The sequence below is a fragment of the Amaranthus tricolor genome, chromosome 13, assembly GCF_026212465.1.
Source record: "Amaranthus tricolor cultivar Red isolate AtriRed21 chromosome 13, ASM2621246v1, whole genome shotgun sequence".
In the NCBI taxonomy this organism is placed as follows: Eukaryota; Viridiplantae; Streptophyta; class Magnoliopsida; order Caryophyllales; family Amaranthaceae; genus Amaranthus; species Amaranthus tricolor.
In genome coordinates, this window is record NC_080059.1 from 8,337,787 (window position 1) to 8,362,998 (window position 25,212).

Genomic DNA, 25,212 nt, shown 5'->3' on the forward strand with positions numbered 1-25,212 from the left:
GGTAATAATCAAAGGGAAAGGGAATGAAAATACTCAATTCCCTTTGTTATTGTTTGTTTGTCACTTTCTATCATTTCCTTTCCTTCATTTTAGTTTTGGGTTTACCCCAAACTATTATACCCTCATTCCCCAACCCCCCCCCACACACACACACAAAGCCCATAAAAAGTTGATTTACAGGAATTCCAGTAAATATCAACCCCGGCATCTTCTTGCATTTAGTTTATAATCATCTACTCAATATTCTCATATCCACGTTCTAATTTGAGCGTCAGAGGGGTTTTCCGGGAGATCACCCCCGGACAAGGCTAACGTGTTGTTTTACAGGAATTCAAGTCGCTTCCTTCCACGAATCGCCGCTCCTGATAACGCTTCTACTAACGATATTTCAAGTGTTTTTCACTTCCTCGTTTCATTACCGAAACAAATAATAAAAGAAAAAAAAAGCATAGTAAAAGGGCAAAATGTGAAAAGTATGGTTGTAGAGTGGGGGAATGGATGGTCCAAGACAAACAGAGAATAGTTGATAAGGTTGCCATGTGTACTTGTGTAATTGACAGTTGGGTCTTTAATCTTTATTGGAGTGCCAATCATTGCTGCTTCAATCATGGAATTTTTGGTAAATACTTCCTTACTTCCCTTTAAACATACCTTCTTCCTTCTTCTTAATTAGAGTATGTGTCAAAAACATCATACCAATTTTCTTCTTTTCTCACTATAATACTAACACTATAATGGTCCTACAAACTACTATTTCGTCTCTTTCCATTAGCATTAAAACGAAATAAAGTATTTTTGAAAAATTGAGAAAATAAATTATGTATTGAATTTGAGTAAATAAAATTAAAAGATACTTAAAATATATAAATGAAATTAAAATAAAAGTGGTGAACTATATTTAAAAATAATAACGATTCAAAATGAATAAAACAAATCAAATAACAAATGATACTTAATGAATAGAATAAAGAGAATAATACCTATATAAACCTACATTATTTCAACTCACACGAGTTATAACACATAGAAGTTGTTTCCTACAAACTTTGTTTCATTGTATTGAGTTTTTTACATGTTGAATATATTGATATTGTCAAACTGATCATATTCTATTATATTTTAGTCAAATTTAATTGAATTTAGTTAAAATTTATGATATGATATCAATATCGATTAAATATAATCATTTTTTATCGATGATTCGAACTTAATTAACTTAAAAGTTTTGTTGACAAGGTGAAGACAAACATACTAAGAATCACGCTTTGTATTTTGGTTGATGGATAATTCAAAGCAATTAGGCTTATTATTTTTTTAAAATAATACCTGAACATACGATATTTACATTAAAGATAAAAATTAGCAAGTAAATAATAATTTTAACCAAATATTATTCAAAATTAACAAAACTACGATCGTTGTGTATAAGATCTGACAATTTTTAGTATCCTCTTTCACATTGCTATTTGATACAACCTTTTACAAGGGGGACTTTCAATCTGTTGTAGTCTTAAAATAGAATTGAATTTGATATTGTTCATGATAATTGCAATTTTGGTGTTTGTTGCATTATCGCATTAATCTCTACGAACAAATCAACTAGAGACCAAAAATTCATAACCCCAAACTCTCACAAGGAGAGAGATTAAAGCCCAATATTTTAGTAGACTCAACCTAAAGAATGGGTAAAACTTTTCTCTTATAAGAAGAGAACAAATATTTATTCTAATTATATCGAAAAAGCTTAAAACGGAGAAAAAGAAAAGGAGGCCGCTTATAGCTCTTATTTGTAGGCTCACTATTATTTAAACCCTAAAAATATGAAAATGTTTGACATATATCTTGATAATAAGATGGAACAAAAATAACCAATACACTTTTATATTTAATTTGCGTCATATAATTGTATTTTGAGATCAATTGTTGTACAATGTAAATATCCTTATATGTCAATTTAATTAAATAAAGCAAACAACTATTAATTATTAATTATCAATTGTCAATTATCAGTAAATTTTACAAAATATTTGCATAAACATTGTTGATATAACAAGTTACTCAAACTCATTGATTTAATCAACTATTAATTACCAGCATTTCATTGTACCACAACAAATAATAAACCCTTTTATAAAAGGCTGATTGATGTTTTGAAAATGCAATGAAACAAATTTAAATCATAACATCCAACCTAATTGTATTTTTTCCTATGTTCTAATAAGTATATTCAAAGTTTTTTTTTTTTTTTTTTTTTTTTTTAGGCGTATAGTCAAAGTTTTCTATTATTTTTTATGCTCATACAATTTCAACTTCATTCAATTTAGTTAAATACATCACTTATACTATTCATTTTCAATATTTTTTTACTTCACTCTCATTTCGATCCATTTTGAACTCTATATAACATAATCTAATTTGCTCAACACATAATAAAGAGTACGTTCTCATGTGTTATTACATGAGACAATTGATGATGGTTGTGAGTAAACCTAAACACAATTCAATTTAATGTGTTTAAGTTATGCGTAACAGTCTTTCGTTACAAATTAAACTTAATTGATAATCAAATTAAATATCACATAATTCAAATTCACCAAATCATTTTAATATAAAAATTACATTTTTTTTATAGATGATTTTGAGCATCCAAGTCCAAATGTAATTAATGCAAGAAAACGATGCATGTAATTAAATCTTCTCTCAAAATTTGAATTTAAAATATATCCCAAAACAAGGAAAAAAATCTTCCTAAAATCCAAGTAAGCAGTTAAGTACACATAAGTAAAGAGTTCACATTTTATATATTTCCTTCCCTGCAATTTTGTTTCATTATTTGTATTTGTTTAACCGAAAGAAAAAAAGAAGTCAGACTTCCACCAAAGGGAAAGATTTGTTAAGTAGCTTCCCTTTAATCTAGAAGGGTCTATTTTAGAGGTATCCATTTCGATGTTGGGACGAATTTTAGATATAATATTTTAGGTCGAGTTATTTACTTTTTCGAGCATATATAAAAATTTGACAATCTGATTTTGATTTTTGTATACAAATATATCGGCCGAATGAAATCATAATTCAATTAATCGGGTTAATTTTTTATAACTTAATCCATGTTCTTAGAGAGTTTCATTTGGATCATCAGATCGATTTTAAATCAGTTTAAAATCAAATCTTATGTCCACAATTAATTTTATGTAATTTTAAATTCAAGTTAAGTTGGATTTAATTACAAAATTTTCCAACTATTAAATCATTAAATCTATTTTGAGTACGTTGAGTTTTGAGTTTTGACCCTCTTATCTTTTCCTTTCCAAAAGAAAACTACACTCAGGTCATAGCAAATTAGCAACCACAACTATATTCTATTGTATACTCACTCTCTCTCTCTCTTCACTTTCTCTCTCTTCACAAGTCTCACACACATACACATCCATGGATGACAACAGAAACCCAGAAGAAAAACAGGTTGTTGCAATCAATACACAATCACCCAATAAAGAAGACCTTCAAAAGAAGCAGCAAAATCAACAGTTAGCACCCAAAAGAAGCTCAAACAAAGACAGACATACAAAAGTAGATGGAAGAAGCAGAAGAATTAGAATGCCTGCACTTTGTGCAGCAAGGGTTTTTCAATTAACAAGAGAATTAGGTCATAAAACCGATGGCGAAACAATTCAATGGCTTCTTCAACAAGCCGAACCTGCAATTATTGCTGCTACTGGTACTGGTACTATTCCTGCTTCTTTTCTTACTGCTTCTGCTTCTGGTGCTACCCAACAGGGTTCATCTGTTTCTTTAGGTTTACATTCTAAAATTAACGAATTACGAGCCGGGATTGAGGTGGGAAATCGGCCTAATTGGGCTAATTTTGGGGATAATTTAGGAAGATCTCAAGTGGGTGCTTCAATTTGGCCTTCAATTGGAAGTGGCTATGCTCAAGTTTTTGATAATTGTTCTGGTACTAACTCCAATTTAGTGAGTCAATCATCGAGTTATGTCACTAATTTTCAACTTCAAGGAGTTGGATTACCTACTGGTAACATGGGTCTTCTGAGTTTTACTCCGATTTTGACTCGGGGAACTCAGATTCCTGGTCTTCAACTCGGTCTTTCTCAAGATGGTGTTATTGGACAACTTTATCAACAACAACAGCAACAACAAGGCCATGAACACACTGATTCTGGTGCTGCTGCTGCTGTTAGTGCTGAAACTGTTCATCAACAGCAGCAGCACTTACAATCTCATTCTAATGACAATTCAAGAGAGCAATGAATATTGCTTTTATTTCTTCTGTGGATTACTGTTTTTGTTGGGATTTTTTTTATTTTGTAATATTATTTCTTTTTTGTTTATAGTTTTATATGTAAGTATGTTGAGAATTGTGGAAATAGGGGATTGTTTCAGGAATGTTTTTATATCTGATTAAGCTAAGAACTTCATTTTCTGAAAAAAAATAGGAAAAAAAGATGGTTGGTTTTAATTCATGTACTGATTTTTGATTGTACAGATCATCTGACTAAACTTTAAAACTATAGCTACTGATTTTTCTGATCTCATAGTTCTTAATTTAGAATGTTTAGTGATCCAAGTTCATGCTTTTAGAACTATGTTTTTAACCCATGTTTGATATCTTATGGTGAAGAGCAGGGGATTCTAGGTTTGAGTCTTGCGTAGGCCATTAAAACACTTTTAGTATTGGATTGTTCAACTTATTATAATAAGAAGAATGATAGCCGAGTTGATCAAGCCACGCATGAGGGTTTGGCTCGTCTTATCATAGTGCAAAAATTGCAGTCCCAATCGCTGTAACAGGATGGTGATGAGGTAATGAGAGTGATGTGACTTGTCATAATGCCAAATATCGGATGAAAGTGTGAGATATCTCTGAATATGACCCAAATTGCCGGTTTTTTTTGTACGTGTACAATGCGTTTGATGTTTTCTATGCATTTTATACTAGTATCCTGGACTCGAGCGCAAACAAAATTGCACTGACTTGATATTTTCTTTGATTGCTTGAAGCCTATGTTATTTAGCCTCGGGTACGGAAGTTGAATACTGGTACATTTTCAAGTGTCGGATACGTCTAAATATTCAATTTTATGCCTAAAATGAAGTGTCTAAGTGCCATACCAACGTTCAAGGATCAAGGATTGGACACGGATACGTGAAGTAGAATAAAGAGTCCGAGTAATATAGCTTGAAGCTGTGAAGATTTGAATTGGTCAACATTTAAAAGTATTAGAGCAATGTTCCATATCATAGAAAACATTCCTCAAGGTGAGCTATTTCTTGCTTAAATATTACAAGGAGTATATAAAAATGGTATTCCTTTTCTGGTTAAAAAAAATGACATGAATCTTTAATACAATTCTTACCTGGCAAAATGCTGATTTCTCAAGATAAGAGCAAATGATGTTTTATTCTAATGTCCTCTTTTATTTATTATGCTTTTTCCATGGAAATTCCCATCCCCTCTTTGATTAGAAATGTGTCTGATATGTTTTTGGAATTTGATCTCTTTGGATTCCCATTCATTTTTAAAATATAGTTTTGTTGGCCTTATGCTGTCTTCCTGGAGAATCTTTTGTATAGAAAAGGTTTTCTTTTTGGGTTTCTTCTTTCCTACTTAATCTGCAATTGTTTATGCTATTCTCACATGATTTGTCTTTGGTTTCTATGCAGGGTAATTATTGACAATGATACTTCTCTTAGTGTGCCACTATAATACAGGTAGATGTCTTGATTTTGCTCTGCTTTGCCATATACATGTAACTTTCATTTCATCATTAATGAACTAGTATAATATGCCCTAAATTTTAAAGCCTTAGTTCCGACATAATGGGGTTGAATATCATTATCATCATCAACCCAATATCCCGCTTGGAAACAGGGTCTGGGCGAGGGAAGTTGATAAACAATCCATATCCGTACTCTTTCAAAGAGTAAAAGGGGTGCAACACGAAGACTTCCCAAGAGGTCACCCATTCTAGTAGTAGTCTCGTCCAAGCATGTTTAACTGCGGAGTTCTGATGGGTTCAACTATATGAACCAAAAAATCAGTTCTAGTGGTCATTCACGTGAATTCTCGTCAATTTGTGAATCTTGATCTTTTGTATTCTTTTCCACTCCACTTTTAGCTATTCTTCGGTTTTTCTTGTCTTGAATTTGTGCATGACATACAAAAGTACGAAAATAGTATGATTTAGATCTGACTTTATGCCTGATCAAGGATATGTGGGTAGTTGAGGAAACTCACCATCATCTATTGCCATTTTGGAACATTCTCAACTGTCAAGCTTGATATGCATCTAGAAAATTTTCTTTCTGTGGTTTGATGTTTGATTTCTAATTTCCTATTCATTTTAGCAGCTTTATGCATTAAATTCTTTGAAACAAGTTAAACCATCGTCAAATTAAATTTTTTCTTTAAATAATTGATGCTAATTTTCTTGAGGATGGATGGTTCTTGGATGACGTTTATAATATTTTACATGCATCACAACTATATAGTTTGGCTTTCGAGGTTTATGACAGTCTTATGATCTTAATTCTGATTACCAGTTTTTCATGTAATGGACAAGGGCAGAAATAGACTCGATGACTTTGACACAACTTCAAAATGGGTTTAAAATCATGGAAATCCCAATGTGGATTCAAGACCCGATTTGAACCGACCCGAACAACTTGATTGGAATGGCGCCACATGAGGATTACACCATGAGTCTGGTAGCACACCATGGATGTGGACTAGTAAGCATCTTACCTTCGACAAAGCTATGCGCTAATTGCTAAGGAAAGTGAGGAAATTCAAAACGTGGAAGGCGGGATTGGTTTACAGGTCCGTTGATGGTTATGGAGTATGTATTGTTATGGAGCGGTAACAGATTGAGAAGATTGGTATTTATACATGATCATTGGTGTACTAGAAGTATTAGAATTTGGTTAATTACATGTTAACAAGGGGATAGATATGGATCTCGGATCATTCAAAATGCTATATTTTAAACATAAAATTACCGCCTTACCATCACGCTTATATTCCCAAGCAAGATTCATTAAATCACGTGCATTTTATTAATGTAAATTTTGAAAAGACGCTTAATAACTAATGGTCAATTGAAAATATCATTTTTGTCAAATTTTCATTCATAATAGTCAGTTTGTATACATCCTCGCCCTCTCAAATTTCATTTTATGTACAAGCCACTTAATAACACTGATAATGAAATGGAATGACTTATATTCAAATAAAACTTGATAGCCGTATCGTGTCTGTGGAGTTTATCCAGCATGTCATTATTATTAACTCTTGATGCTAATAAATAGCTAGAAAGTATGGCATAATTTTACTTAAGATTGAGTATAATGGGTTTAATAATTGAGTGTAATGTCTTTCAAAAAAAAATTGAGTATAATGGATTTAACAGTAGAATATTAAAATTTAAGAGATTGAATATATAAAATAAAATTATTGGGTTATATACTTATATCCACATATAAAGATGAAATAGATTCATTAAAACAAACTAAAATAAAAGATGCAAATTTATTGAAACAGAATAAAAAGAAAATTAAGTAAAAAAAAATTACTCAAATTCATATGACGTCTCAAATAAAAAATTGGCGCCGTTGACCAACCAATAATATAAGTCTGATAGGGTGTACCATCGTTAAAAGCCCAAAGCTTTAGCCATTAATATAATAAATGAGATCACTAATGTATTTAGTGAGCACTAATCTATCTGATAATTGTGTCCTTTTCCCTGGATCGTATATCAACAACATTTCTATTTTCTATAATTTATTTTTTATTCAATTGCCAAATTTATGAACTAACAAGTTAATCTCTGCTTACATGCTAATGAAATAACAGTTAAAACAACAGCGCCACTGTGACGATTAATCAGATAAACGCCAACATGATCACCAATGGATACAACACAGTGAAATTCTGACATCTAATGGAATTACAGAGAAACGAGGGTGATCACAGGAGCTCTAAATTCCGGTACACCGGATAAGAGTTCCGCCATAAAAGATTTTTTAACCATGTAGAGTCAGGAGTGTACCGTAATGTATACCACCTGACAGTCGGTCTACAGATAATGATCTGTCTGATGGGATATTCCTTCACTAAATATTGTTTGCAATGTGGTGATCCTCTGTCTAATTATATCATCTTTCGACTCTTCTAGTAATGCATGTTCCTTCTCCATCATACGTTCTAAAACTTCAAAGAGTTCCGCTTTGCGTTGGACTTTCTTCAACTGCTCAACATTTTATCGAGAACAAAAATGTTCACAGTTGGATGGAGTAAAAAAATGTAGTACATGATCTTATGTGATCAAGACTCGATTATTACCTGGGTCTCAATAATGAAGGCCATCAATTGTTCGATTTCCCTTTCTTCGTGATCAGCTAACAGTTTTGCATGAGCAGCAGCTGCTCCAAGTGCGGTACCAACAGCCACTCTCATCCGTAGGGCTAGAGGAATTGAATCTCCTTCAGGTGATAATTTTTCAATCTCTGAGAATTCGCACGAAAAATTATCATATACCGGAATAAACCCATTATCTAGAAATACATCTAGAACAGTTAACTGTTATACATACAAGATATAAGTTGGTTTATATGAATTGCAAAATACTTGGTAAAAAAACATATATAACAAAAACGTTTCCAACACATTTGTGTAAAATAAGTACAGGGATACTTGAATATGCGGTAGAGTTCACAACTCTTCTATTCCAAATCAAGGTCCTTTCTTTTTGTCTTAAGCTTTTACTGACAGAGGGCCTCAGGATTTATTCTCACTTCTTGGGGAAGAGACTTAATGGTGAGACTTAAAAAGTTATGAGGAACCCTATGGAAGGAATTTCAGTTCTCTAGCCAAAGAAAGAAAGACTAGGGTAAAATTTATCCCTGATATTTTTCTCAAGTTCTAAAGTTTGTCATGACATTTTTCACTATTTTTTTATGCTCGGATTCGAATCCGATACTCACTAAACTCGACCCAATCTTTCATTTGATTTACTTTCCACAAGTATGGATGAATTAGGGTGAGAGGTAAATTACATGAGCTTGTAGAATCTTCTGTCTTCAAGTAGTCTATCAATTCAGATACTCGATGCTAAGACTTCCCCCTTTGAATTCAAAGATTAAACGCTAAGACATTCGCTCTGATTCTCTCCCTCAATGCTGCATTTAGTGGAATATGCAGAGGTGATAGAAAAATAAGATGGTGGAAGTAAAAGGTTCTGAAATCTGGACCAGACATGGATAAAACATCATTATCATGTCACAGAGAAGAAGTGGACGGAAAGGGAATCAGGAATCCTTGATTATTTAGGCAGATGTGTAGTTATTAGTATCTAGCATATGAGAGTGGTTTTACATCATAAAAGAAAGCTACACAAAAAGGATTTATAAAAAAATACATTGTGCAGACCTCCAAATTTTCCTCACGCTCAGTAAAACGCTAGATATAGAAGTATTAGATATTGAGGCTAATTTCTTTTAAAAGTAGTTTGACCATAGCTTATTATATTATACAACTAATGCAAGCCCCTTTTCGCATATATGAAATGAGCAATTTTATTATACATGTAATGCATGAAATACCTGAAGAATTGGATGCGTCCTTCATTTCTAGATCCTCGGATTGCAAAGTCCTGAAATGTTTCAGGTTAGAGTCAATATATGATGACAAAACATTAAACACAAAGTCTATTCCATTACCCCGATGCCACTAAGTGGCTCCGTCCTAGGCGAGTTTGGGGTTAGACGTACGCAGTTGCAAACCTTAAACAGAACAAGTACACTGATTGTATGCAATCTTACCTTTGTAATAACAAAGAGATTGCTTCCAATTGACCCTTGATAGCAAACATCATTTGCAATTACACATAAATAATAAGTGCACATAATTTAATGAGCAAGTTCACCATAGTCCAATTAAATGCGAAATCAAATAATAATAATAAAACTGTAGCTCCATCAAGAATGAACACCATACGCAGAGTCTAAATAGATTAATAACCTTTCCATTTCCTTATTGAGATTGCCTGATCTCTGCTCATCTATGGAAGTATCATCTGTATAGAAAACCTCCCGCAACAAGGGGTTTCCATCACATAGAACTGTTACAGCCGCATTAGCAGCTGCCGCTGTGATTGGAGGGGCAACCATGGTAGAAATGAGAGCTACCTGATAAAATGAACAGCAACAATGTCAAATCATTAGTAAAGCCTAAATCCATGATTGGAGAGACAACCACAGTATAAATGAGAGCTACGTAAAGAAATGAAAAGAGGAAAAATAATCTTGCCACAACTGAGCAGGCTAAAATACTGCAGCATCTCTTTTCTGCTTAAAATGAAATAGGATGCAACTTGGCCATTTTTTTTTTTGAAAGATAGACTATTCCAATTATGGGCTATCAGAAACAAGCATCCCATAATTGTTAGTGGCACCTTACCAGATTACATTTCTTGCCCAACTAATCTTGCCCCCTCCTCTTTTATTCTCAAAAGTATGAAGTCTAATGAGAAATAAATAGCACAATGAGTTGTGATGGCCAGCTCCCAATAACTAGATACAATACACCATATGGAAATGCATGTTTAGAGTGTTCTAGCACAGATAAAATTTCTTGTGCTATGATTATGTAGGTTAAAGTTAACAGTGTGACATTTGTCCCAAGAATGTAGCCAAACCATGCAATGCAAAATGCATCTAAATAAATTGTAATGGCGATCTATCAAAGAACCCCGTAGACATTGTATGCACATACACTAACTAGGTAGCATAGGTGATCTACTCCACCAACTAGAGCACACACATTTTTTTGTGTGTATGTCACATACAGTGTATGGAAATCAAGTGATTATGATGAGAAAAGACCTATTTGATTTGTAGTAACTGGTCATTCTTGTGGATTTCCCATCAAAAGTATAAGTGTAGCTGAAAAAGCTTGCAGTCATTGAGTATGACTGAAATGTTTAGCTGTTCTAAGACGCCTCACTAGTGTGTTACTCATTGTGTGCAAATGTACACAGTGAAAAAAACATGCTACACGGTTCGGAAAGTTTGTACAAAAGTGTCAGCTTACCACTGCCCCATTTCATTTGTTTCAAATAATAGTTGTCCATTTTTATATTTATTTTCGGGGGGGGGGGGGGGGGGGTGTGTGCTGTCTTTGCCTACCATGAGTTGCAAGTTAAAAAAATGGGAGATAAAATATTGTAACAATCAGGTGCATCGAAACAGAATAATGGGTCGAATGTCAAGGATTAAATGCTCAAACCTGTTCCATTAAAGATCTATTAGGAACTAAAGAATCAACGCGGCTTTTCTTAAGAGGTGGCTCTAGGTTGTCATTGTTCCCACCATTATCCTTTTCACCAATTTCATGATGATGACCATTCTCCTGATCGTGATTGTTCTCTAAGTGATTGCTGTCCTCAAGATGATTGCCTTCATGTTGATTGCCCTCACGTTGGTTGATCTCCATCTTTTCATTCTCAAGGGATACAATTGAGGCCTTCTGCTCTATAGAAGTATCATCATCATCAACAAGATCCCTCACCGGCAACTTTCCATGGGAGCCCAACATGAGTTCCCCAAAAGGCAATTCAATAAGCCGTGAAATGCATTCAAGTTTAGTCTTTGTATGCACATTTTGAGCAACAAGTTCCCAATCATCTCCGTGCTTCAGGACAGATTCCACAAGAAGAAGAGTTTCAGCTTCAGTCCAACCTGCTTGATTAGCATTGCTTTCTACACTATCTTTCAACGTAAAGTCATCGGCGGACTTGTTTTCTCCATATGCACCTTTCTCAAAGCACTTCAAGCATATTGAAAACTTCTCCTGCTAAATATCACAATCCAACAAAATTTCTTTAAGCAACAACTCAAGCCTGTCATAAAAATTAGATGCAATAGAGCAAGATTCTACCCATAGTTACACGGAACGTGGAATGTAGCGACGTTCCGCGATCCGGGAACAGTCGACCCCAATCACCACGAAACGCGACCTAAATTGCTCAAGGCGTCATCCTGGTGTAGAAGACCATTTTTAAAAGGAATTTTGGCCAAAGAAGGGAGAAAAAAACAAGATGAAACCTAAAAATCTAAAAAATTTCCACTAGAAAATAATTTCTTAAAGAAAATTAATCATTTTAGTTTAATTTTGTTTTCAAATATATATCTTATACATAATGTATCTCGTACCAATCGTTCCCGAGTCAATCTAGGTTGCTTTCCGAGTTTCCGTTCCCGTTCCTCGTTCCAAACCAAATGTTATTCCAGGGAACAATGATTCTACCTATGATGTTAATCTTCTAGGCATTATCCACTTAACAAGTGCATCCATTCTATTAACTTATTTATACTAAAACTAAATTCAGTTCCTTCGAGCATCAATAAGTTCTTATAGGTACTAATAATCGCACATTTCACTTCAGTTCAGCACTATTAAATTCAATTCAGTATAAAGAGAACTAACCCTAAATTGATCAATTGTTCAATATCTCAATATGCAAGCAAAACTTCAATGTCCTCACTTTCGAACTAAGATGTACATAATCTATGTACCTCAAACCTGGGAAGATATATCAATAATAGCAAAAACTACAACAAATGCAAAATCCAAACACTGGAATCAATGAAAGAAAAGGAAAACGTACAGGAAAAGAGTACCTTTGTGCATTCATAATACTTGGATTCACATTTCTCCTTGCAATTCCCACATAAAACCCCATTTTCTCCTCCCGAATCGCGAAAAACATCAGTAAATGAAGCCAACGGTGGCAGCTTAAACCCATTATCAACCCTTCCTTCATCACCCGAAACCGATAGCGGGGCCTTCAATGGTTTTAAAGTATTAGGAGTACCAACAACCCGAACACCAATCGGAGCCCCTTCTTCAACTCTCACTTTCACACTCTCGTCAACACATGGTTGAACAGGAGGGGGTGGAGGAGCACCAAAGTTAATCAAACCCCATTTATCCAAAAAATTGAAGAGTTTATTAAGAGTAGAAACATCTCCAACTAAAGATTTACGAACCTCGGTAAACGTGAGTCTTTTAGAAGGATCTTCTCTGTATTTAGAAATAATAAAATCCCTGTATTCTTTGTAGATTTTGGGGGTTCGAGTGAATGAACTTCCATCGAAGAATTCTCGAAGCTCAAGTCTTTCTGTATCGTGAATAGAATCCCATGAAAACCAAACTGCAAAAAAACAAACAAAAAGAAAAATTAAGGTTAGAAAAAAGAAAGAAAAAGGGGAAATGTAGAGCTAGGGTTAGGGTTGAAGAGAGAAAAGGGGAGAAAATTACAGGAGTGACTGGGGATAGTGTAGAGGTCAAGATGAGAGGGAAGAGAAGTGGGTTTAAAAGAAGAAGGAGGGAGACGATCTGAGTTCAAGTTGTTCTCCATTCTATTCACTACGACACATTTCTTGCGACGCCTTACAATAAAAATTACTATAAGTATGTGTAAATTGGGGGGGGGGGGGGGGGGATGATGGGGTTACTTACCCAAACGCAATCGGGGTGCCTTTTGCCCTTTGGGTCACTACTCATCAAGTGTTGCTTGTAATGATAAGTAGTTTATAGAAATAACAAACGGGAAAGATTGTATTGATTTCGTATTGTATCTATTTCAGTTGGATAAAGACTATGAGTATGACTTTGGTGGTTTTTAGGTAGATACGAGTCTAGGTATGAGAGATTTTATATGTCATAGATAGTGGGTAGGTGGTGGGTATGCAGTCTTACCAGCCCCACAGGTATACACCCAACACCATATTCACCCACCTGTCTCGCCCCCATACTTGCTCGCCCTATATTTACAATGTACTACTTTTTATCAATTTTGAATATTTTATTAAAATTATTATTAACAAAAAATTAAGGATATTAATTATATTTTATTACATCGTATGATTTAAAAAGAAAAATAGATTTACAATTAAATTTTTAAAGATATAAAGTGTATAAGGTGGACTTGTAAAAGCATGTGAGGCGAGTATAAGATGCGAATACTCATGATGTGTATGTCTAATTGACCATAGTGGGTGGAGATGTGTTTGAATACATGTTCAGGTGGACAGATATGAATATAAAAATTTTACTCTCTATGGGTGATGCGTAGGTGGTGAATATGGGTATAGAAAGGGTATACCTTATCCAACCGTCCGTATTCTCATCCCTTCTAGTTCACTTCTTGAGGTTCATGTTGCACAAGTTGGAATTTTTAATGGTCATAGTGGTGAAAACCAAAAACAAGCGTATATAAAAGCTTAAATGGTGGACATATTTGTGGCAATTTTATAAATAATTGAACAATTTTTAAAAGGTGTATATACACGCTTAAAAGATGTACATATTCAAATGACATTTTTGTAAATAATATGGATATTTTGCTTCACAAAATTCTCTACACCCTATAAGATAATATGTATATGTTTATGGAAAAGTCTTAACCGTAGATGTCTTCCTCTATTTATATTTTCCCTACAATAAATTTTTTTATTTATAAATAAAGGTCATGCTGGTCATCTATAAGTAATTATTGGTTCTACCATTCCAATTAGAAATAAGAAAAATTTGCAAATAATTGTCTTTAAGTTTAGAGCTCTTGCGAATTACTGACTTAAAGTTTATTTTTTGCGAATTACTGTCTCCAAAGTATTAAAGTCTACACCATATAGGCCAAGTGATCGTTGACCAACCCAAATGACCTTTGACCATCCTAAATGATTGTTGACCATCACTAATCACCTTTGACTTTCCTAATTACCAATAGTACCCTTATATCTTAGCACTTTAATGTCGCTTTTTACCCATCATAATGATTATTTTTCAAAAAACGGACGTCACGACTTTCTTATGGGGTAACCCTTTTGGAAATCCGGTCGAAACAAATACTAATTCGCCTATTTCCTGACACGTAGACCGAAAAAGATATTTAAATTGTTTTTACCCATCATAACAATATTTTTTCAAAAATAACAGACGTCACGATTACTTTAAAATATCTTTTTCGGTCTATGTGTCGAGAAATAGATGAATTAGTACTTGTTTCAACCAGATTTCCGAAAGAGTTATCGCTTAAGGATAATTGCGACGTCCGTTTTTGAAAAAATATCATTATAATAGGTAAAAAAGACGTTAAATATCTTTTTCGGTCTACGTATGGGGAAATAGGCAAATAAGTACTTGTTTCGACCGGATTTTCGAAAGAGTTTTCCCACAAGGATAATCGTGACATCCGTTTTTTGAAAAGATATCTTTATGATCGGTAAAAACGACATCAAATATTTTTTTGGTCTACGTGTTGGAAAATAGGCGAATTATATTTGTTTCGACCAGATTTTCGAAAGAGCTATCCCATAAGGATAGTCGTTACGTTCGTTTTTTGAAAAATATCGTTATTATTGGTAAAAACAACATTAAAGTGATAAGACATAAGGGTATTATTGTTAATTAGAAAAGTCAAAGTGATTATGAATGGTCAAAAGAAAGTCAAAGATGATAAGTGATGGTCAACGGTCATTTAAGTTGGTCAAAGGTCATTTAGGTTGGTCAACGGTCACTTGGCCTGAATGATGTAAACTTTGATACTTTAGAGATAGTAATTCGCAAAAAAATAAACTTTAAAGCTGTAATTCCCAAAAGCCTTAAATTTTAAGGCAATTATTTACAAATTACTCTAAAAATAAACTAAATTTTAATTGATTCAACCACACATAATGTCTCAACAAAACATAAAATGAGTGGGAAATTAGTTATAAGCTACAATTGAGATTATAAAAGGAATAATATTTGATTGTGAATTGTAACTTGTAAAAATGGTTTTCTGAAAAAAAGAATTAGTTGATATAGTTTGAAAACATACGAAATTGGAAAAGTAATAAGACAAGGCAAAATAAGGATGAAATAAGTTGGGGTCCTTCAGCCGCCTATTCTTTTTCCACAAATTACATCTTTATGAGTGCATGAATGACACTAATTGTTGACTTGTACTACCCTCATCACCTATTACTATTCTCCCTACATAACTCCACCAACGCCACGTTTAATTATGCTAATCTTTTTTTTTTTTAATTCATCTTAATTTTTTAATAGCAAATATTATTTATAACTTTACATAAATTAAAAAAATACATATAATTTTATAAATTATTTTACTATAATTTATTACTCCCTCCTATTGATCTTAGGAGTCCCATTTGACTTTTCACGGATTTTAAGGGAAGTCAAAAGTGGGACCCTAAGGGTAGGAAAGAGAGTGGTATTATGGGTTTTTTAATGTAAGGGAGGAAAATTAGTATGGGTGATAGAGGGTATAATTGAAAATAGGATAAAGTTACTAAGGGCATAAAAGTCAAAAACCCATACCAAAAATAGAAATGGGACAATTAAGGTGATTTGACCATAAAAAAAATGAGACACATAAACTGAATAGAAGGAAATATAATTTAAAATCAAATTACTATAAATCTTTAATTCATCAAAATAAACGACAATTATATTCCCTTCCTCCAAAGTCCTTAATAGTCCCTATGTCCCATGAAATTTTCTTTGATCTCATTCTATTTTTTTCCATGACCAAACTCCTTCTTTAATTTTCAACAAACACATATTTAAATTACCTTATCATCTCATTCATCATCTCATTCACACGTTTTTCTCACTTTCCATAAACACGAATTCTCGCATGAGATGAACTCACCTTATAACATGTCTCATATATAGGTTAAATAGTCCAATAATCAAATTATTAGCACATAAACTTCTTTTTTAGATATCATCTAACTATGAGATGTACCTAGCTCATATATGGCTTAAATTAATACAACATATAAAAACCTTTTATTTTAAGGTCCAGACTAAAATAAGATTTCTCACAAAAATAACTCTTTATAAAATACCAATTTGACAATTTTTCTTAAGTTTCCCATTGATAATTTTCATACGAGAGAGGGAGTATTATATCCTATAAAATCAAATATACTTCTCTTTCTCATTCACTTTTTCTAGCTCCTTCTCAAGGATAATTCCATCTACAATGACTTCTCCATTTTCATCCTCAAACATAGACAATTTTACTTTCTCATCAAACATGACAATGATTCCTCACACTCCATTTTCTTCTTCTTCTTCTTCATGTTTGTTTGATGTTTACCAAAATGGTCTTATGGGAATAATGAAAAGTGAGATGAACATGGATTTTAGCAATGACTTCCATGGAAAAACCTTATTACCTTCTCATGAAGTTCAAGTTGGATCTTCTAATAATGAAATCAAAGAAAATAATAAAAAGGAAAGTAATTATAAAGAGAAGAAAATAAGAAGGCATAGATATGCATTTCATACAAGAGCTCAAGTTGATATTCTTGATGATGGTTATCGTTGGAGAAAATATGGCCAAAAAGCTGTCAAAAACAACAAATTTCCTAGGTATTTTTATTGTTTTCTCATTTCTATATTATTAATTACTATTTACTCATCCATAGATAGAAAAAAAAAGACAAAAGGTAAAACTTTTTAGTTTGATTATTCTTCAGCTGAGCGTTTTATCGACTGCAACCTTCTTATCTCTTATGATAAGTACACGGTCTATTTACTATTGTCATTTCATCTTATCTTTTTCAATGATGATCATAATTTTTATGAGCGGACTATACTAAATACTGGGTATATATGATGATCGATTTCATTTATAATTTTTAGGTCAAATTAGGTTTTACCCTAAAATCTTTATGAGATATAGGGCTTTTATCTTTGGAATCATCGAGTAGGATATAATCTAGCATAAAATAAATAAAATCCTAATAAAAGAAACAATTTTTTGTGATTGGGTTTATGGAACAAATAGGTCGGATTGTTAACCATTAATATCATATGTGACAAAAAAATTCGATTTTTCCTTAGTCTGAGTAAATATCACTTTTTAAGACCAGATATAGATTTGATTTTTACATAACTCTCTCTTCTATCTAGCATACCCTATAATATCAAAATCCTATCTACGTGTATTTTAGCTATTAGCAACAAAAAATCATCTGATTTTAATGAAGAATCCTGGGGCTTCTTCCTATCTAAAAGTATCTTTGAATGAAAAGAATGTTACTTAGGACTTTCCTTTTAAGTTAATTCACTTTACAAAAGTAGCATAATTAGCATTTGAATTAGTAATGGAAAATTCACCAACTTTAGACTATATATGGTGTTTTTTTATTTGCACCAATTTATATTAATTGCTTTTTCTACAAAATAAAATTCTTGTATTTCATGTTAAATTCCTTGAATATATATACGTACTATTATTGTGACAATGATGGATACTTATTCTATCAAGTCAAGAAGAAAATTAGGAAAGGGGATTAATCAAACATGTATTAAGATTCTTACTACTAATCATATCAATCAATCAATCATAGATATATTCTTCATGGGATATTGGGATCATATGATATGATACACATGAGTAACTTTATTTATTTTTTGTCAAAAATTATCTTTTAAAGTTGTAATTTATTAAACTAAACTATCTTTTACTTAGTGCTATATATTATCTATTAATTATATTGGGGGATTAGATCGGGTTAATAAAAAGTCTGTTTGATTTTTTATTTAGAATATACATTTTAAAGTTGCAAAGATATGAAATTTTTTTTATTGAATTTTGTAAAAAATTATCAAAGCAAAGGCTTGAAAATTACAAAGTCATGTAAAACAAACAAAATGTTGTGTAGTGAAAATAAAAGAGGTGTTTTATAAGGTAGTTTATTAGAAAACTTATTAAAATGAACTTTTTTCTTTCTTCTAAAACTTTACAATTATAATGATGGGAATTGGGATAAACCATAAAAATGTATTTTTTTTTTATAGTTTCTGAATTAACAATATAAAAGAATTGTATTTTATTTCTGTTGAAGTAAGTATTTCATATTTTTTATTTTTCATATATACAAATCTTGGTATTGATTATCACCTACCTCAGAAGTTCTCCACTGCTCATAGACTACCCTTTTAATAAAAAAAGTTTTTGAATTAATAAATTTGTATTTGTTCATATTTAAATTTATCAAAATATATTTCTTTTTTATTTGTTTCACAATACTTATTACATTATTATTTATGTTGATCATAAAGTAACTTATGAATTGTCCTATATTTACCCTTATTTTATTACTATTTCATACCTCATTAGTTTTTACACTTTTTTCATTATCTAAGGACAATAATGGTATTTTGCTATTAATCAATTATTTCCTTAATACTTATATTAAGTTGAAATAGAGAAAATAGTATGTAATAGAGTCAGTAAATATTTACTAAATAGAATAAGAAATATCTCTTTATTAATTCCGCCATTTTTGCTTAATTTGAACTTTTAATGTTTGTCTATACGAATGCGCAAGGATTTTTGCTTTATTTTTTGAGCAATAATAATAACAAAGTCAGAGTCATAATTTCAAAATATTAATATCAACTACATAAATTAAGATATTAGTTAATTTTAATAATTGTCCATATGAATTTTTCCTCAAATCAAGATATATAAACTTTACATACTTTTACAAAATTTAAAATCTTATTTTACATTGCCTTTTGTTAGCTTTTACCAACTCTTCTAAGTGTATTATATCAAAAATGATGAAGTATCAAGAGTTAAATACGTAATAGGGAGTAAAACTATGTAAAAGCAAAGTTTTGGCAATATTTTATTTTATTTTATATTTTATATTTTAGTATTTGAACTTAGTTTCTAGAAAATAAAACATATTAACACTTTAATGTCATTAAGTGACTTTCAAGTCTCACTTCTGCAGACCAGGTTTGAAGACTAAATGTACGAAATTTTACCTTTGTTATTATTAACAAAAAGATAGTCTTCGATTGACTATTGGTAACAAATACCATCTGAAGCTTCACATAAATAACAAATATAAATTATATAATGAATCATTTTATTTTAGTTCATTATAAATCAAAGTTAAAGAATTTATATGGTATGGAATTGATTATCCCAAACAATGGTGAATGGTTACTACAACACCCAAATCAAATAATTAAAAAAAAAAAAAAAAAAAACAATAGATGGATTCAATGAATTTACATTTGAAAAATAACGTAAGTAACCCTGAAACGTATTACTTCGTGCATGGCTCTTATTGCTATCAGCTACTACTATAAAGTATTATTGTTGTTTTCGTTTACTGTATATTGTGTTAATTCGAAAGTATTTAATAATTATTGTTTTCATTTCACCTTGATTTTGACTAACTAAGCTTTATTTTACCCATTTAATTTTATTTTTAGTCAACATTTTAATTATTTGAAGATTATTATTAGAATAAGGTTTTTTCCCATTTAATTTATTTTAATCGAATCAGCAACAAGACAAGATTATTATATATAACGATTAATACATAGATTTTTTATAATTAAGAGGTAAGGGGAATTCTCTATAGTTATGAGAGTGAAGAGAAGAAATCAATTTGTTTTATAGGTGATGAAAATCATATCAAATTTCTATCGTAAGAATGAAAAGATAGGTATTCAATTGCCAACCATGATTATCAGAATGTTTTGATTTTTTTTATAGGCTTTTGCACTTTAGCTTTTTTACTTTCAGGTCAGTTGAAAAATTAATTTTTAAGTCAAAATCAAAATACTAATCATAGTAGTGTTTTTTTTTATTGTTTTTTGATTTTTTTCCCCAAATTTTAATAAATAGTTTAAACAAATATTTCCAACTAGTTAATTTTATCAGTTTGCTTTTCGGCCAATATTAAATGTCCAACAAATGAAACTAACAAACAACTCCATGTAACAGTCACTTGTCATAGCTACTTAATACTTATATTGGAATCCTTAGCTTTTAAAATATTAATTTGCACCACTTTACATATAATTAGTTTGCTTCAATCATTTTATACCCTTTTCTTTTTTAATAAGAGTCTCATCATTTTTCTTTTAATCTCACTTACAATTTTGATCTTAATCACTTATTTTTATCATTCACTTATTTTTTGTCTTATTCTCCAATTCAGTTTCCCATTCTACTAAATTTCACGTAAAAATATTAGTACATTCTCATAGGTACAGAGAGAGTAGATTTGATGATCTTACTTCACATGACCGGTTTGGGCATTGCCTCATGTTACAACCAATTATGCCTTAGCAGAAGGCTTTTGCCAACAGCAAGAAGCAACGTTAGATATTAATATTTCTCCTTAAATGTAGAGTCTGATACATGACTTCCTTAATTAGCTAGCTTGTCTGTGTTTGACTTTCTTACATTCTGATTTCTGCCAATACCAATCAATATCTTCACTAAATATGCAATCCAACTCCATTAACAAGCAAACTACTCCTAATTGGTACTTAGTAATAGTAGTTAGCAAATTATTCTCCGTCTCTATGAGATTAAACCATTTCACTCAAATATGTGAGAGTTTTTCAAGTTAAATAGTACTATTATTTCAGTTTCCAATAGATTTGAAGCAAAAAAAAATTGTGTGATTTTTAAGAAATTTATAATAAATGAAAATAGAGAATGAATTGTGTTGATGAAATGAAAAAAGAGTTAAAATTTATGGATGAGATTAAAAGAAAGTGGTGGGATATTATTTCTGATGCAAAATGAGTGGGTTTGATCAAAATGACAATTGATGCAAAATGAGTAGGACAGGGGAGTATAAGTTATCAGAAATCAGCATGAAAAGAGATTACGAGTTTGAATCTCAATCACCCCTCATTTTAGTGGAGCGTCATGTTAAAGAGGTCGGGTCTGTGTTGCATCTACACTTCTAGTCTAAATTAAAGGACTCTCGTATGAAGAAGCGTTTTAGATTCCGTTTCTAAATGTTCTTCCCGTTTAGAATATTCTATTTTGAAGAGAGAAAGTTGATTAAGATCTTTAAAACATATATAGATGATAAAATATATTCATGTGAGATCTCGCTAAATTCATCTTAATATATACTTTTTTATTATATAATTGTTATAATTTTTCATGATGTGTATTTAAAGATATTAAAACTTAAAATTTACATTAAAAATTATACAAAAAGTAAACGAGAATAAAAAACCGAAAAAAAGTATAACTTTTGATTAAGTTGATTCATTAGGTTTAACGTCATCCCATGTGAATTTTGATGACTAGTAGACTAAAGTATATACTTCTACGAGAGTGAAGAAGGAATTAAAGAGTAGGTAGTAGGTTTCCGTATTCCTTTTACTATAAATATTCTATTGAATGCACAGAGTGAGACTGCACGATTCAATCATAAATTCATACTCCAAGATCCTAATATGGTCGGCTGGGTAGGTCACTCATGCATTTAACCATTTCTATACTATTATTATATTCTATTATTATCTCTCCATTGAATCATTATTGCAATCTTAAAGCAAGCGAGGTTGGAAAAGAAAGGTTTAGATGAAACGGGTAAAGGAGTCTATTTGGCAAATGGTTATTAGTTAAAACTGTTAGTTAAAATTATTGATTAGTTTGACTAACTGAAAGTATTGACTTATAACTCAGTTGTTTAAGTTAGCTGTTTGGTAAAATTTATTTACTAATAATTGTTGGTTGTTTAGTAGAGAAAAGTAGGTTAAAAGTCAAAAGCTAAGAGTCGTTCTTGTGATTGATAGAAGATAACCTAAATGAACAATCATGACTAGCCAGGGTTACTCTCAAAAATACTCATTCGATAATTAAGGCCTAAAAGTCGTTCCTTTTTATGTTACATTGTATACTCAATTATATAGGTAATTTTTTTTTTGTTTTTTAATATGGTATCAGAAGCCAGTGGGATAAGAGATTATAAATTCGAATCTCAACTTTTTCGTATTTAAAGTGTAATATTTAGCGTTAGGTATAAGGAGAGCATATGCTGCATCCACATTGTTATTCCAAAAGATTCTTATATGAGCGCCTTAGATGAATTTTAAAACTTAGGGATTGTGTTGAAATAACGGAGCCCTCAAAGCCTCACACATAAAGGATGATAGATCATTGCTTGATTCTATTAGTAGTTTTCTAGTTTTCTTCCACTCAAGTTGATTAGCTCATGGGTGTCATGATCACCTTTTTTACGTTCATATATTCTTGATTTTTATGGTGCTCGAGTTGACTTGATCCATTTTCGACCAGGATTAGGGTTTCTTCTCTCGTTTTTCCTATTTGAGTCAAGATCTTTCTTATATAGTGAGAGATTTAGTTTAGATCTTTATTTATTGTTTGCCATGGTATGAGATTGATTTGACTTTTATTGTTTCTTAATGTTTTTATTTAAGAGAGCATGGATCTTTTCTATCTTAAATCCCTTTTCAGAGTATTAGAAAACAAATTTATTGTTTGAGATTGTTTTACCGATAGATGTTCTCTTATATAAATTATAAGAGTAACTTATAATGTATTTAGGGATATTTTATGTGATAATCCTGAATTTTCTGCTTTTCTATGTGAAAGACAAATATTTTTTTAATCCACGTGGTGACTAGCTTGATCTTTGAACTCTCCATGTATTAGACAAAAAGAGAAGTTTTTTTGTTAACTTAACGCTATTTTTGCCCAACGTAATGACAATTCTTTCAAAAAACAAACGTCATGATCACTCTAATAACCACATATGTCGAAATCCAGTCGAAATAAGAACTTAATTTAACCAAAAATTTTGATATTTTATTTACCACATTGAAAAATTAAAAGCTCAAGATCACCACGCCAATTTAAAAAAAACATTTGTGAAAAAGCCAAAAACTCATGGTCACCACATAAAATTTACCATGTATTTATAATTCAATATTATTTTTGAAAATTATAAGTCGTTAATGATAGTTATACATTTTGCAGAAGCTATTATAGATGCACACATGGAGGGTGTAATGTGAAAAAGCAAGTGCAAAGACTAACAAAAGATGAAGAAGTGGTGGTAACAACATATGAAGGCATACATACTCACCCTGTAGAAAGGTCCACTGATAACTTCGAACATATTTTAAAGCAAATGCACATTTATGTTCCTCCTTAATTAGATTTTACCTATACTTAATACCAACTATTTCCATACAATGATCTTCCATCAATATTAACATGGAAACATCTTTGTAGTAATCTTGCCTTTTATTTTAATAAATAAATGTTGTGAGCAAATATATGTTTAATGCATCAATTTGTATCTTTTTATTGACGTTATTTGGATTCGATTTTTTTTACTGTGTACAAGTTTGATATTAACTAATAATTTTACTATCATCAAAATTTAACGTGACAGCTTAATATTATATCAAGCTTATATATACTATAACTTTTATGTCTTGTTTGGATGAAAGAAAAAGTAAAAAAGAATTTAAAGGGATGGAAATCACCTTATTAGGATAGCAAAAAGGGAGGGAGAGGATTTTAAGGGAAGAAATTTGAAGGGATTAAGTGTTCATTTTATTAACATCTAAATCTTTCCATAAGAGAAAAAATTTGAAATGAAAATGAAATTCCTTTCTTTTGTCTTTCTTTTCTATATAAACAATGTAGTTTTTTTTTTTTTTTTTTTTCCCTTTTCCTTTCTTTCTCTTCTTTTTTTTTTTTCCTTTGCCTTCTTTTCTTTTCTCTCTTAAATTGCTATTTAAACATAGTGTTAAAAGAGAGAATGAAATATATCTAACTTTTGGTGTGTCCGGTTGTGTTGTTCCCAAGTAGGTATGTGCACTAGTATGAAGAGACTTAATGCTAGAAGAGGTCTACCAATGTAGGAATGTGCTAGTTTTGTCTACAAGTTTATGATCATCCTTGCCTATTCTAATCATTCTTTTTCATTAGAAAATTTATTCTTATCTATTATCATTTGAGAAGGTGATATTATGTGATAATAAAGATCTTGAAAAAAAATACATATTTGAGGATGAAAGCTGCATTATACATAAAGTAAATTGCTAATGACATAGCACATTCCATCAAAATTAACACTAAACGTAATTCTCATTACCATCATTTGATACTTATAATGAAACAGAACATTAGTGTTTCACAAATATATGAAAAGATCTCACGCACAAAACACTACAACAAGTATTACGGAAAGGCGATTGGCGGTTGAACACGCCTATGCGTCTCCTTTCTCTAGTTGGAACGCCAAATTTTGCCTTTGAATCGCCGACTGTGCTGTAGTGGACACCTGACTAGGCTCTGA

General features: G+C 31.4%; 3 protein-coding genes across 7 annotated transcripts; 2 read left to right on the forward strand and 1 right to left on the reverse strand.

Moving 5' to 3' along the window:
- Window positions 1-3,293: 3,293 nt before the first annotated feature.
- LOC130797604 (transcription factor TCP20-like) lies at window positions 3,294-7,030 on the forward strand. Of its 4 annotated transcripts, XM_057660258.1 has the most exons (4): window positions 3,307-4,912; window positions 5,020-5,277; window positions 5,683-5,730; window positions 6,562-7,030. In XM_057660258.1, exon 1 carries the CDS (start codon window positions 3,430-3,432, stop codon window positions 4,267-4,269), a length of 840 nt encoding a protein of 279 aa, XP_057516241.1. In that variant the 5' UTR covers window positions 3,307-3,429; the 3' UTR covers window positions 4,270-4,912; window positions 5,020-5,277; window positions 5,683-5,730; window positions 6,562-7,030. The 4 variants fall into 4 exon arrangements, with proteins under 4 accessions (XP_057516238.1, XP_057516240.1, XP_057516239.1 ...); XM_057660255.1 differs by having other exon boundaries at window positions 3,294-5,277; XM_057660257.1 differs by having other exon boundaries at window positions 3,294-5,277; window positions 6,582-7,030.
- A 438-nt stretch (window positions 7,031-7,468) lies between these two features.
- LOC130797603 (SWI/SNF complex subunit SWI3A) lies at window positions 7,469-13,581 on the reverse strand. Of its 2 annotated transcripts, none has more exons than XM_057660253.1 (7): window positions 13,340-13,581; window positions 12,700-13,232; window positions 11,306-11,872; window positions 10,040-10,206; window positions 9,622-9,671; window positions 8,363-8,526; window positions 7,469-8,267 (listed from the first exon to the last, which is right to left on the reverse strand). In XM_057660253.1, exons 1-7 carry the CDS (start codon window positions 13,437-13,439, stop codon window positions 8,097-8,099), a joined length of 1,752 nt encoding a protein of 583 aa, XP_057516236.1. In that variant the 5' UTR covers window positions 13,440-13,581; the 3' UTR covers window positions 7,469-8,096. The 2 variants fall into 2 exon arrangements, with proteins under 2 accessions (XP_057516236.1, XP_057516237.1); XM_057660254.1 differs by having other exon boundaries at window positions 7,481-8,267; window positions 11,306-11,869; window positions 13,340-13,488.
- Window positions 13,582-17,018: 3,437 nt separating this feature from the next.
- On the forward strand, window positions 17,019-24,243 carry LOC130797926 (probable WRKY transcription factor 75). The gene is made up of 2 exons (XM_057660721.1): window positions 17,019-17,467; window positions 23,880-24,243. The coding sequence occupies exons 1-2, from the start codon at window positions 17,076-17,078 to the stop codon at window positions 24,055-24,057; spliced, it is 570 nt and encodes a 189-aa protein (XP_057516704.1). The 5' UTR covers window positions 17,019-17,075; the 3' UTR covers window positions 24,058-24,243.
- Window positions 24,244-25,212: the final 969 nt, after the last annotated feature.